The 13,172-nt window shown below is 44.2% G+C and overlaps 1 protein-coding gene across 3 annotated transcripts; it reads right to left on the reverse strand.

The window, feature by feature from the left end:
- On the reverse strand, window positions 1-12,842 carry Znf354b (zinc finger protein 354B). 3 transcript variants are annotated; one of them, XM_006987072.4, is made up of 5 exons: window positions 12,677-12,841; window positions 12,098-12,181; window positions 10,063-10,189; window positions 9,248-9,343; window positions 1-2,037 (listed from the first exon to the last, which is right to left on the reverse strand). In XM_006987072.4, the coding sequence occupies exons 1-5, from the start codon at window positions 12,701-12,703 to the stop codon at window positions 506-508; spliced, it is 1,866 nt and encodes a 621-aa protein (XP_006987134.1). In that variant the 5' UTR covers window positions 12,704-12,841; the 3' UTR covers window positions 1-505. The 3 variants fall into 3 exon arrangements, with proteins under 3 accessions (XP_006987134.1, XP_076434402.1, XP_042139874.1); XM_076578287.1 differs by having other exon boundaries at window positions 10,063-11,103; window positions 11,203-12,181; window positions 12,677-12,826; XM_042283940.2 differs by lacking the exon at window positions 12,098-12,181 and having other exon boundaries at window positions 12,677-12,842.
- Between the last annotated feature and the right edge of the window lie 330 nt (window positions 12,843-13,172).

Genomic DNA, 13,172 nt, shown 5'->3' on the forward strand with positions numbered 1-13,172 from the left:
TTTAAGAGAACAATTTTTTCTCTTTAATAAAAATCATGCAGTTTGACAACAGCGTAGGAAAAGGGAAATTTCAGACACTGTGAGGTAGTTTTTTTTTTTTTTTAATTTGGTCCCTTGCTTGAAAAATGCATATAATTTATTTACTATTAAAATATTAGTTATAGTAAATATGCTAATAGCTGATGTTCCTTTTGCTAATAACAAAAGCACAGCACTCCTGAACTCAGACTTTTCTAGTGTTTATATATTGCATATATTATATATTATGCAGACAAAATAAAAGTGTTCATTTTACCATATAAACAGCCCATGTTAATATCTGCAACTGCAAAGTATCTGATCTTAAAAAGTGACTGAAAGGTAGGAAATTTTTCTCTATTATTACATAACCAATGTTTATCTTTGTAATTTTAATCTCATAGGCCTAAATTGAAAGTTTCTTCATATTCACTATATTAAGTCAATATGAAGTATATATTCTCTGAGGAACTTTGGTTAATTGCTTTTACTCATGCAAATCTGTGTTCAAAGAGTCCTCTTCAATATGAATTTTATAATGATTGGTAAGGGAGGATCTCTGACTGAAGAGTTTCCCACATGCACTACATTCATAGGGTTTCTCTCCGGTATGAATTCGCTGATGTGCAATAAGGGAGGAGCTTTGTCTAAAACTCTTCCCACAAGTGTTACATTTAAAGGGCTTCTCTCCTGTATGAATCCTCTGATGTTGAATAAGAGCTGCACTTTGGCCAAATGACATTCCACATTCTATACATCGATAAGGTTTCTCTCCAGTATGAATTCGCTGATGGTTACTGAGGGATGAGTTACACCTGAATGTTTTCCCACACTCATTACACTTATAAGGTCTTTCTCCAGTATGCATCCTCTGATGTTGGATCAGAGCTGAACTTTGTCTGAAGGCTTTCCCACAAACTTTACATTTACATGGTTTCTCTCCAGTGTGAATTCTCTCGTGAATAATAAGAGTTGAATGGGAACTTAAGGCTTTGCCACATTCATTACAATTATACAGTTTCTCCCCAGTGTGAATTATTCGGTGTCTATTGAGTCTTGAAATAGAAGTGAAGCCTTTCCCACATTCATTACATCTGTAGGGCCTTTCTCCAGTGTGAATTCTTTCATGTTGAATAAGTGATGCACTCTGACTGAAGGCTCTGCCACATTCGCTGCATTTGAAAGGTTTCTCTCCGGTGTGGATTCTCTGATGATAACGAAGGGATGAGCTAGACTTAAAGGTGTTACCACATTCGTTACACAAGTAGGTCTTTTTTCTGGAATGAATTCTCTGACATCCTGAAAGAGAAGTGGATGCCTTCCTACCTGGGTTATATTTATGAGGATTTTCGCGGGCATGGATTTTTTGATGCAAAAAAAGGCCAGACCTTCTGCTAAAGGATTTTCCACATTCTTTGCATGTATAAGATTTCTCCAAAGTATGAGTTCTTAGGTGCTTACAAAGGGAAGCGCTATGGCTGAAGGCTTTCCCACACTCTTTACATATGTAGGGTTTCTCTCCAGTATGAGTTCTTTGATGTTGAATAAGAGCAGAACTTTGGCTGAAAGCTTTCAAACATTCTTTACATTGAAATAATCTCTCTCCAGTATGGTTTTTCAGATGTTTTCGAAGGGATGAGTTGTGCATGAAAGCTTTCTCACAAGTACTACATTTATAGCGTTTTGGTTGATTAAGTGAATTTGAATTTTCCTTGAGGCTATTTCTTTGTGTTTTTTCTCTAGAAACCTTTTGCTTACCAACTGACTTCAGGCTGACGTTTGGACCAAATTCAAATTTCTTACGGCTTTTATCTACAGTAAGGATTTTTGTATGGGTGACTGAAATTATTTGTAAGCTTTCATTTTTGTCCTGCTTTTTAAAACTCTTGTCAGCTCTGCAGAATTTTCCTGAGGTGAAGTCCCAGGACTCATCTCTTTTGAGTTGTTTCCTCATTAATCCCTGAAATGATGAATCTTTAGTTTGAGTTGATTTTGTGGTTTGAAGACTGCTGTTGCATCCTGGAAGAAAAAAAAAATTGCCAGTGATGGGTATGATTAGCTAAATTTATAGGAAGACTATTAATGATACCTAAATAAATACTATATGCCTAAAGATACTAACAAGAAGGAAAATGGGAAATAGCACTTCATAAAATAGTGGATGAGAGCCAGACAATGGACTGAACAAAGCTCATGTAAGGAGGTGAGAGTTAAAAGTAACCAATAGAGGGATTAGAGTATGAATTGGGAAATGCAGTCTGGTATCCAAAGCCTATGATGGACTCATAAATTAGGGTATTTTTGACATTCTTTTTTAAAATATCTTACTTCCCCTTTTCTACATATCAGAATCCTTAGTGGCCTTCCAGTTCAATGCAAATAACCCCTCTGTTGCATCTTTTCCTGACTGAGTCTAATTAATAATCCACACTCTTCCTCTCATTATAGCACTTATTACAAGATACAGCAACGCATCATTAAATGACAGAGATATGCTCTGAGAAATGTGACCTTAAGTGAGGGCATCATTATGTAAGCATCACAGAGGATACTTAACACAAATCTAGATGGTAGAGATCAGCCACTAGATGTGCTACGTGTGTGTCTTGATGCAATCAAGAGATATGGTAGGCATGAGACATATGGGGCTGCTGCTAGTATAACATAGCCTCCTTAATCTTTCTTTCCATAAGCACAAGTATATTTTAATATTATATATTAAATATACAATGTATTCAAATATAAAGCACAGTAGTCATGAACCAGAAGTAGAATCACTTATGGCTATTATCAAATATTATGTACTGTATATAATTCTAGTGCTATACTTGTATACTATTAGCAGTACAGGTTTGATTACATCAGCATTGTTACAAACACATGAATAATACATTCTGTTAAGTTTTATTTATTCATTATTGAGGCAGGGCCTCACTGTATAACTCTGGTTGGCCTGGAACTCAATGTAGAGAGCAGGCTAACCTTGAACTCATAGGGATCAACATGCTTCTCCCTCTTGAGTGCTAGGATTAAAGGAGTACACCACTTTGACCAGCTTGCATTCTATTGTTTAATTTTTTTAAAATTACTGTTTCCTTTATATGTATATTGCTCGTATTTATGTATGTATACCACATGTGCTAATTGCCTGTGACAGTCAGAAAAGGGCATTGGAACCCCTTGAACTATAGTTATGGTGATTGTGAACCACAGTGTGAGTGCCCGGAAACAAACCCAGGTCCTCTGCAAGAGCAACAAGTATTCTTAACCGCCTATCCATCTCTTCAGGGCACTCTATTAACTTTTAATGGCTACAATGTCACAAGGTAACAGTTCATTTTCAGCTCCACTGTACTCTTATGGGGCCATTATTGTATATGCAGCTTATCATTTACTAAAATGTCACTATACAGTACACAAGTACATTATATGTATTTAAGGGGAAAGTATATATCTAAGGATGCCAAGAAAACCTTCAATAAAAATCTGTGTCACACAGATAATAAGCACAAATAAGATGTGAATATCTCCATGACATGATAAAATTAAACTACTTTAGTCCTAAAGCTAATACCTTATTTAATGAAGAGTCTATGTGTATTTAATGAAGAGACTCTAGGCAAGTATGTCCATTTTCCCTACTATTCACCTTTGAGGAAATATTAATTATTGTAATCAGACAAATAAATTAGAGGAGTTAAAAAAAAACTGCCTGTACTTGCTGATGGCATACCATCTTTTAAAACCCTTCAGTGAAGAAGCATATATAGAATGGACACACAAAAGTAATAGCCATTGTTTTATAAAGAATAAGGAATTCAAGAAATAGGAAAAACTTACACAAGCTGAATGAAAATGGAGTATACCTCTGCTACTCTTGAGTGTTAACCACCCAATGTTATATAATTACGTCAGTAAATAAAGTCAGGATATAGGTCAGAATTTCTTAGTAGCAGCTGACACCCTGGGCCAGATAATTCTCTGTTGTATGGGACTGTCCTCTACATTGCAGGATATTAAGTAGCATCCTGGCCTCCACTTGCTGAGAGGAAAGAAAACTTTCCTCACATAACACCCCACACAGACTGTAATGAGCAAGAATATGTCCTACCCCTCTTTCTGTGTTCCTCTCATCAGGAGGAACTCATCTTCCTGTATAGCTCACACCTACTAAGGAAAGCTTCAGTTTTAAAATTGGTTCCTCAAAGTGACTTTTAAAAAGTACACACACAAGAGGACAAAATCTTAAAAAGTATATTTAAAAATATATACTTATTTAGAAATGCATTTCCTAAATAAAGACACAAACATTCATTGAACAATAAAACTCATGTTTAAAGAGTAAATTCAGCCGGGCGGTGGTGGCGCACGCCTTTAATCCCAGCACTCGGGAGGCAGAGGCAGGTGGATCTTTGTGAGTTCGAGGCCAGCCTGGTCTACAGAGCGAGATCCAGGAAAGGCACAAAGCTACACAAAGAAACCCTGTCTCGAAAAATCAAAAAAAAAAAAAATAAAAATAAAAATAAAAAAAAATAAATAAAAAAAAAAATAAAGAGTAAATTCTAAAGCATGTAGATAGAGAGTATAATGCTGAGTGAGTAGGAAGCAATGGATCAGAATTTCTTCCCAAAGCAGTAAGGAGTCACTTCATGCAAGACCTCATCTTCAACATCATGTGAAGGCAGAGAATGTCCAAACTGTAAAACGAATGTGAGGTATCTGAGAAAAAGTGGATGCCAGGGAATATGGCACATTTAATGGTATGAAGTGCCAGGATTCTAATTCCCTAACTAGACAACAAAATCTGTCCATTGAACTATCTTGAAACCCTGGAGTCTATGCAGCCTCTACAGGAAGGCCTGGACAGTAAACTGAAGTATATTCCATCCAGCAACGAGCTCCAAGGAGCTACCCACTAGCATCACTACAGCAGCCCTAAGAAGCGAGGGCAGGAAGGACCAGCTACTATCGATGGCAGGACACCACCCATCTCCACCACAGGCATGGATACCCAGCGATGTAAAGGCTAATGCCCTTCCCCACCTCTTGCTCTTTCCTCACTTTCAGAGCCAGACACTCGTGGATAAGAACACCCAAGAGACAACTGCCCTATGCATGAGAGTTGAGGGAGATTTAGAAAGTCACCATGTGTGCTAAGGGGGAGACACAGGCTGAGAAAAGGGATGAGGTCTTCAGTTTATGCCTCAGTTGGATTACTATCACAGATGTGCCTTGTAACAGCTAAAAAGAAAATCACCCATAACCCCAGCAGACCTGAGAAAAGAAGATTCAGATGCTTACATTTTAATAAAAAAAAAAAAATGACAAGTCAGGGGACCAGAGAATGGGTTAATAACCACTGAGCACTGGCTGCTCTTCCAGATGTTCTGAGTTCAATATCCACATGGCAGCTCACAACTGTCTATGACTCCAGTTCCAGGGGATCTAACACCCTATTGTGGCTTTTGTGAGCACTGTACCCGTGTGGTGCACAGACATTTTTGCAGGTAGAAATCCATACACATAAAAATGAAAAAAAATAGATGCACACACACATATTTTAAAAATCACAAGGCATAAGACAAACAGGAAAATAAGTTCCTTCAGAGGAAGCTACAGCTTGAAGTGTAGCCCAGTGGTAGAGCACCTGCCTAGCAAGTGCAAGGCCTGAATCTCCAGCACTACAATAAAATTAAACAAAAATGAAAACAAAAGAACAAAATAAGCAGAAATTATCTTTGCTTAAAGACAAGATGGTGGGTGGCATGGTACACAATGACTTTAAAACAACTGTTACAAAAAGTTTAAAGAACTAAAGGAAAATATGGACAATGACATGAAAATGGTGAATATTAAATATTAAAAATTTTTAATTTTTAAAATTTAAATTTAAAATTAAATGGTGAATATTTAAAAAAAGACCAAAAATGCAGAAATTATACATCCTCCCAATATACAGAAAAATGCAGAAATTATACATCCTCCCAATGATTATCACCACCTCTCAGCACCCTTTCAATTCTCATCCTTATCTTCCATGCCTTATCTCCCCCAAACCTCTGGAACAATCCCTCCTGCACCCATGGAACTAACTGGAAGCCTACCTTGGCCAGCCAGTTTCAGGCCCTAGGAAAACAGGAATGAATTACAGTCAAGTGCCACACAGGGAGCTTGCAGTGCAGAGGGAGGGACAGGTCTTAAATGAAAATGTACTGACCTGCAGTGACAATACACGGACAGAAAATGAAGGGTGGTGAGGGGATAGAGTATGGAGAATGTTACCAGACATGGTGACAGACACACGCCCTTCATTCCGGCTCTTGAGAAGCAGAGGCAGGAGGCCAAGGAGTTGAAAGCCAGTCAGGCTACACGAGACTCTATCGTCAAACAAAACCAAACCACAAAACCACAAAACAACCAAAAAACAGAAAGTCTAGGAGGAGGGTTAGATTGGCTGAGTCTGCTTATGAAGAAACTCATCCACACAGGTGTGCAAGCCATGCAGTTCCATGACCATTTGAAGAAGGGAAAGAAGGAGAACCCCTGAGGTGGAATGTGTTAGAACCCTGGAGATGACAAACAGGAGACGGAGGTGAACAGGAAGCTGGCGGCTACTGGGGAAGCATTAGGAGGTGTGGACTTGTTGAATAAGCGTGTCACGGGCCAGCTGTGAGGCTGCAGAAGCCTCCCTCCACTCCAGTGCTCTCTGCCTCCTGCTTGCTGTTTAAGAGGTGAGTTCTCAGCTGCTACCCCAACTGCCTGCCTCCTGCCACCTCCAGGCCACCATCATGGACTCTAGCCCTCTGAAACTGAAAGCCCAAATTTAACTATTTCCTCTATAAGTTGCCTTGGTAGTTTCCACAGAATGACTATATTTCTCCAAACAAGGGTTTCAAAGATAGACAACCATGGTCTCTAAGTCAGAAACTGTCACTTTGGACTCAAGGAGAAGGGCTGTCTTATTCAGGGTCTATCAGAACAGGGTGTATCAGCTCTTCCCCAATCCTCACTGTCTGGCCTGACCCAACTTCAGACGGTCCCCAGTGCCCCCACTCCAGGCTCCTAGCCCTCAAGCTCTCCTACATGGGGGGGGGGGAGGGGGGCAGCTCCAGGCTGCTCAGGACTCCTCAGCCCTGTGCCAAACTCAAATCCTCAGGTCGAACCCTCTGATGGGCCTCAGCAGGATCTAGTTCTACCTGGCCTCTTCTATCTTTCTCCTGGGTCAAGCCTGGCTCCCTTCTCCTGACCATCACTTGACACTTCCCAGACTAGAGTCTACGTGCTCGGGGGAGTCCTGAACTCAGTGCTCCCGGCCTCAACTCTCCCAGCACTTTGTGTCTTTGCTCCCTAGTTCTCGCTAGACTTCCTGTGTCTAGTGTGACCGCCATTCTGTGTCCCATGTGTGCTTGCTGTCTTCACTCTCATTGTCTCTACTGGACTGCGCAAGAGCAGGCCCGGGTCTCCTCCTGGCTGGTGCTGCCTTGCTTAAATCCCGCTTATTTAGATAAAGGCATGGCCAGATGGTGGGGCCAAGCGGGGGTCTTCATTCAACTCTCAGGTCCCAAAACATCCACCTCTTCCATTTCTCTCTCATCACTGATTCCTCTTTCTTAAGCACGTCACAATGGCCTTCCTGGGACTCTGCCCTCTGCAGTCAACTCAAGGCTACAAATACCACCTTCCTGTGTCTGTGTGGGGCTCTAACCTCTCATGTGGGTCCCAGCCACATCTGTCTGACCTTACACCCCCACCTGTGGGTGAACAACTATCCGAGTACTTCAACCGAACGCCACACGGAACTCCTACACTCTCACCCCACAGACTGCGCCTCGCTTCCATGACTCCTGAAGCGGGCTTCCCCACCAGGCCCTGCTGGTCTCCTGAGTGGCTCCAGGAGGCTCCCCACCTCTAGCTTGGCCTCACTTCGAATCTGTCCTCCTAATGCTTCCAAAACAGCCAGTCTTATTGAACTACAATCACACAAGGACTTCATGAACATTAACAGTCTCTGGGGGAAAAAAAACTAGCCATCACGTCCCTTTTTTACAGTGCATTCCAAAACTACTGTTTCCAGTGACAGCATGTTCTCACGTCTCCCTGCTTATCCAGGTACCACTCATGCAAGCAATACATTGTCTTTAAAGTAGATGGTGCCACATCTTCACAGAGCTCTGTAACCTTTTCACCCCTCAGCATGTCTTGGAGCTCTGTCCACATCAGTGTGTTCTTTCATCCTAAGTGGGGTGACGCAAGCCAGAGGGAGGACACATCCAGGCTTCTTGAGTTACATATTGATTCGAGCATTCATTTCTGTACCAGACCTTGTTTTCCCCACTGAAATATCAGGGATCATAAATTCTCCTTAAACTTCTTAGATATTCCCATTATCCACAGGACAGTCCAAATCTCTTAAAACCGTACCAAAATGCAGTGAGGCCTTCCAAGCTCATTCCTTTGTCTCCGCTTCCTATACATACTCTGTGCACAGTCAGAAAGAATTACTTCCAACATACCCTCAACTATACTGATTTCTTGTACATAAAGTGCAGCCTCCTTGGAAAGAACGAGAGACCTTGCGATACTCATTCAAAAAGTGACCAGAGACAGGAGGGGAAGCTAGGACCTGGGGGCCTGGGATTTCTCTTTCCCATAAGTCCTTGAGGATCAAGTACCTGTACAAGTCTCCTGTTGAGAGAGAGGCGGATCTAAGGCTTTCTCCGAGGCCCTGCTGTACGGAGAGGGAACATCGTCCCTTGAATAAAATCCGGAAGATGCTTGGCAGAGGCAGTAACGGCCTGGGGCCGAGGCTTTGGGGGGGCCTCCGCTTCAGATCCTGAGTATGTATACCACTCTTGCCCCCAAAGAGCCATCATCGTCGGTCCCAAGGTTGCTGTGGGCTCCATCCGTGACACCCTTAGGATCTCCTGTGTCCCGTGTGCAGCACTGCCTGATTACCACCCTGCTGCCTCCGTCCCCTGTGAGAGCTCTCCACTGACTCTCCCGCTCCCCGCCACAGACAGACTCTAAGATACTGCTGTACTTCTTAGTAAACAGACACTCCTGACCCAGAGGTGTTCCTGTCTTCCTTATCTTCTCATCCTCGGCCCTCCCCTTAACAGCCCTGCCACTGAAGAACAACCTGCTGGGCTAGGGCAGTCTCCAGTCACTGAGGCTGCCTTCTACTCTTATTTTGCAGAGATTCTTGGGTCTCTCAGGCCCACCCACTCACCAAGAGAGGAGCCGCCATGACTTTCTTTCTCTGCTTTCCAGGGTTCTTCTCCTTGCTGCAACACGGAGATCATCTTTGGTTTGGTAAATGGAAATCCTGATCACAAACAAAGTGAACAATGAAAAGACTTAGTTTTGTTTTAACAGGAACAAGCATTACATATTTGTGTGGGAAGCTCAGAGGACGGTGCAGAACGCTTCAGCAGGGCACTTAAGCTGCTCCCTGTCATCTGATGGGATGTGTTAAGCAGAGGCAGGGGGCTCATAGGACATGACTGGTGGATCTAATTGTACATTATGGAAACACGAAAGGCAGGCAGCTATAGAAAAGGAACATTGAGTGTACAGATGGAATAAAAACATATAAGCAGGTATCTGTGGAAAAGATTAGGTGTCAGGTAGCCTGTTTAAAGCAAGAAAACAGTATTTGATTCCTTTTCAAGGACAGAGTATACAGCATTTACCTGACTGCAAAAGAGAAGTGGGAGAGGCAAGAAATCTGTAGGAAAGGAGGGTTGAGGGAAGTCTTTGTTTACAGGCAATGCAGAATAAATACAGTACGAGAATGCAGCTTCTGAAACACTGGAAGAATTTCTACTGTCAAACTACAGACAGTGGGAGATGGTATGAGCATCAACTCCCTTTGGTCTCACCTAAACAGCTGCAAGTGGAAAACAGTTTCAGTATTTACAGATCTGATTTGTACAGTCCTACAGCAAAACCCAGTGAGGGTGTTTTAACGACCGCAGCTGTCATTCAGGGAAGGAGGGGCTAAGGTCTCGTTTCTGAATCTACGCCCACAGGGAACTCCCTTACCCAGTGAGGCCAGGTTGCTGTAGTTCTCCAGCATCACCTCGCGGTACAGGCTTCTCTGAGAGTGATCCAGCTTCTTCCACTCATCCCGAGTAAAGAGCACAGCCACATCCTCAAACGTCACGGACACCTGTGAGGAAAAGCCATTCCATCTCTCCCAGGACCAGCCTCATGTATCATGAGGGAGGTGACAGTGTGGAAAGTGGACAGGCCATCACGAAATGCTGCTGATGTCACCGAAGGTTCTCAAGGGGCCAGGTCATCCATTTAATGATCAACTCAACCAGTGACAAATACACAGAGCAGCACTGAGTAGGAGCCTGGCTTTGTGTACAGGGATTATGGCCATTATTGCACATCATGGTAATCAGAAGTCTTTCTGATAAAGATTCTTTTGAGTTTTTTATTTTGTTTTAGAGATAGGGTCTAAACAGCTCTGGCTGTCCTGAACTCACTCTGTCGACCAGGCTGGCCTCAAACTCACAGAGATCCGCCTGCCTCTGCCTCCTGAGTGCTGGGATTAAAGGTGTGGGCCACCACACTCAGCAAGATTCTTTACTCTTAATTTTCACATGTATGCAGTGCCTATATAGGAAAAATAATTTATGGGGAGAGAATACAAAAGATGATCTTTTCTTTTAAAGAATTTCTGATCTAATCAGCACACAGGAACATGCATAAAATAATTTCAACATTGCAAAAAGCTGCATAGCTAGACTGGCAAGCCCGCACACCATCTACTTCAAGAGGCAAGAATGTGAAGCCAGGAGCTGCCAACACTGTGGTCACGAGCTTCACCACTCATAGCTGAAGACTTCCAACGCGGACACAGAGCCTACTGTTCTTCCCTTGGTCTTAAACTTCTGGAGACTGAGGATTTCTGTTTTTACTGTAGTATTGACACGTGGGGAGAAGGTGAGGGAGATGCAGGAGAGGGTTGACACACACAGGGATGGAGGTTTAGGACATGAACAAAACTTGACTCTCCCAGATGGAAATGTAAAGGCTGCCCAGATCCCAGCCCGTTATGGGTCCAATGATAACCTGTATCGTTAATATCGCGGTTATCTGGTGCCATGGTAGCTACCAGATGGAAATGTAAAGGCTGCCCAGATCCCAGCCCGTTATGGGTCCAACGATAACCTGTATCGTTAATATATCGGTTATCTGGTGCCATGGTAGCTAAGGCTGAGCCATTACCATGTCCCTGGCCTGACCTAAACACTTTCCATGAACTATATCATTCTCTGACCTATCCTAGAAGAGGACAAGAGCTGTTATTTTTGTTTTTATTGGTGAGGGAACTGAGGCACAGAGTTAGACTTACTTTCTCAAGGCCCACAAATGGTAACAGAGGGGATGGGTTACAGTTCAGCTGACTTGAGTACCCCATTTCCCGACCACTGTGCTCACTGATTTTCCTCCAAAGATCCCATGAACCCTCTTCGTGGCTTCTTGAGTTGTCTGCCTGCTTTCAGAGTCAGGCTCCCAAAGCTATCCCCTGCAGTATGGGGGATACTTTGTCCGTGTGGTGTCTAGATGGGGGTCTCTCTAAATCCCTGCACCTTACAATGGCAGGTCAAGATTAGTTTTCACAAGAATGGTACAATAGAAACTGAGGATCCAAGACTGAAGGGAAAAACCATGGGCTGGAGAAGGCTGGGGGAATATCATAAGCATTTTCAAGGGCAAAAGAAACACATGAGCAATCTTGGTGAGGGCTGAGAGAAACATGCATGAAGGAAGGAGGCATACCAGAAAGGCTTTCCCCAGGTGTGTCCCTAGTGATAAGAGGGCCCTTGCATGTCACTGTCAATTTAGTAAGTACACAGCAGACTGGGATCGGCCAACAATGAGGCTAGATAACTGTGAGCATGGAGTGTGCCCCCTACAAACAACCCATGAGGAAGGACCAGCTCCTCCACGGGCACCAAATCCTGGTGAAGGGTGTACTGGGTGCAGGACTTCAGTCAGGAAGGAAAAGCAAAGCCATACAAAACCCATCTTCTGCTAAGAACTGAGATGGCAGCGCGCTCACCTGAGACCTCCCTTCCCTTTGCTCTGGAGCCATGTTCTCTTTCTGGGCTTTTCTCAAGGATGGGTACAGTCTCCAGAAAGTGATCTGAGGGAAGAGAAAAGTAGGACTGCTTCACATCCCTCAGAAGCGCCATCTCCGAATGCGTCCCATCAGCATCAGCTGAGCCTGGCTCTCCTGCCTCCAGAGACAGAAGCATCAGGAGCTGGGGATGGACATCAGGGAAGACTCAGGCGACACTGGACTCCATCACAGAGGGGACTCACTGCGTCCCCACGTGCCATCACCCTACACTGTTCACCACAGCTCAGCGGGCACTGCCCGGACCCTTCAGATCAGGAAACTGAGGCCAGAGTGCGGCCACAGTGGGGGCGCACCCGTTGCCACCTGCTCAGATCTGACACGGGTCCAGGACGGCGTTCCTCCATTCCACGTGCTCCCCACCCAAATGCGCAGTTGCTGTCAAGGGGTCAATTTGCAGATCCCCAGAGAAAACTCCAGAAAGGGGACCAATGGCTCAGGACGGCCCAGGCTGGGGCCGCCATAGGCCTCCACGTCCTCCAATCTGGCCAAGCCGCTCACCTCCCTCTGGCTCCCGCTACACCTCATGAAGGGCTCCGAGCCACCACGCGTGGAGACTCAGCCCGGGGAGCTCGGCCCCGAGCCGCGAACAGAGCAACAGACGCCCTGCAGCCGGCTGAAGCTCACAGGGGAGGCGGGGCTGGCAGGAGTGGGGTGGGGGGCTCCGAGGATGGCGGACTTGCAGGCCTCTGGGAAATGTAGTCCACTCCGGGACCCAGGGATTCTGGGATTTGAAGTTGACTGGATCTGCCGCTCTAGTGCGCAGCTGCAGTGGAGGCACCCCGCAAAGGGCCCTGGGTTCACCAGTTATATGAAGTCTTGGATGTGGAGAGCCATGTAATTGCATTTGTGTGAATAGTGGTGAGGCCAGCCGATACTGTCCCCAAAAGACCCACTTCCCCCGCAGGTACTTGAAATCGTATTGCGTTTAACGCTTTTAAAATAAACCAGAGAACATCATTTGGTTTGCAGTGCTTCTTAGTGGGATAGAGAGTAG

Source organism: Peromyscus maniculatus, chromosome 8 (assembly GCF_049852395.1).
Source record: "Peromyscus maniculatus bairdii isolate BWxNUB_F1_BW_parent chromosome 8, HU_Pman_BW_mat_3.1, whole genome shotgun sequence".
Taxonomy (NCBI): domain Eukaryota; kingdom Metazoa; phylum Chordata; class Mammalia; order Rodentia; family Cricetidae; genus Peromyscus; species Peromyscus maniculatus.

Excerpts from the sequence above, each read along its gene's own strand:
- Znf354b (XM_006987072.4), bottom strand. The coding sequence starts at position 12,703 with ATGAGGTGTAGCGGGAGCCAGAGGGAG. Across the intron at positions 9,344-10,062 it reads CAGCAACCTGGCCTCACTGG|GATTTCCATTTACCAAACCA; the intron begins GTAAGGGAGTTC and ends GTTTGTGATCAG. Across the intron at positions 2,038-9,247 it reads TCATGGCGGCTCCTCTCTTG|GATGCAACAGCAGTCTTCAA; the intron begins GTGAGTGGGTGG and ends TTTTTCTTCCAG.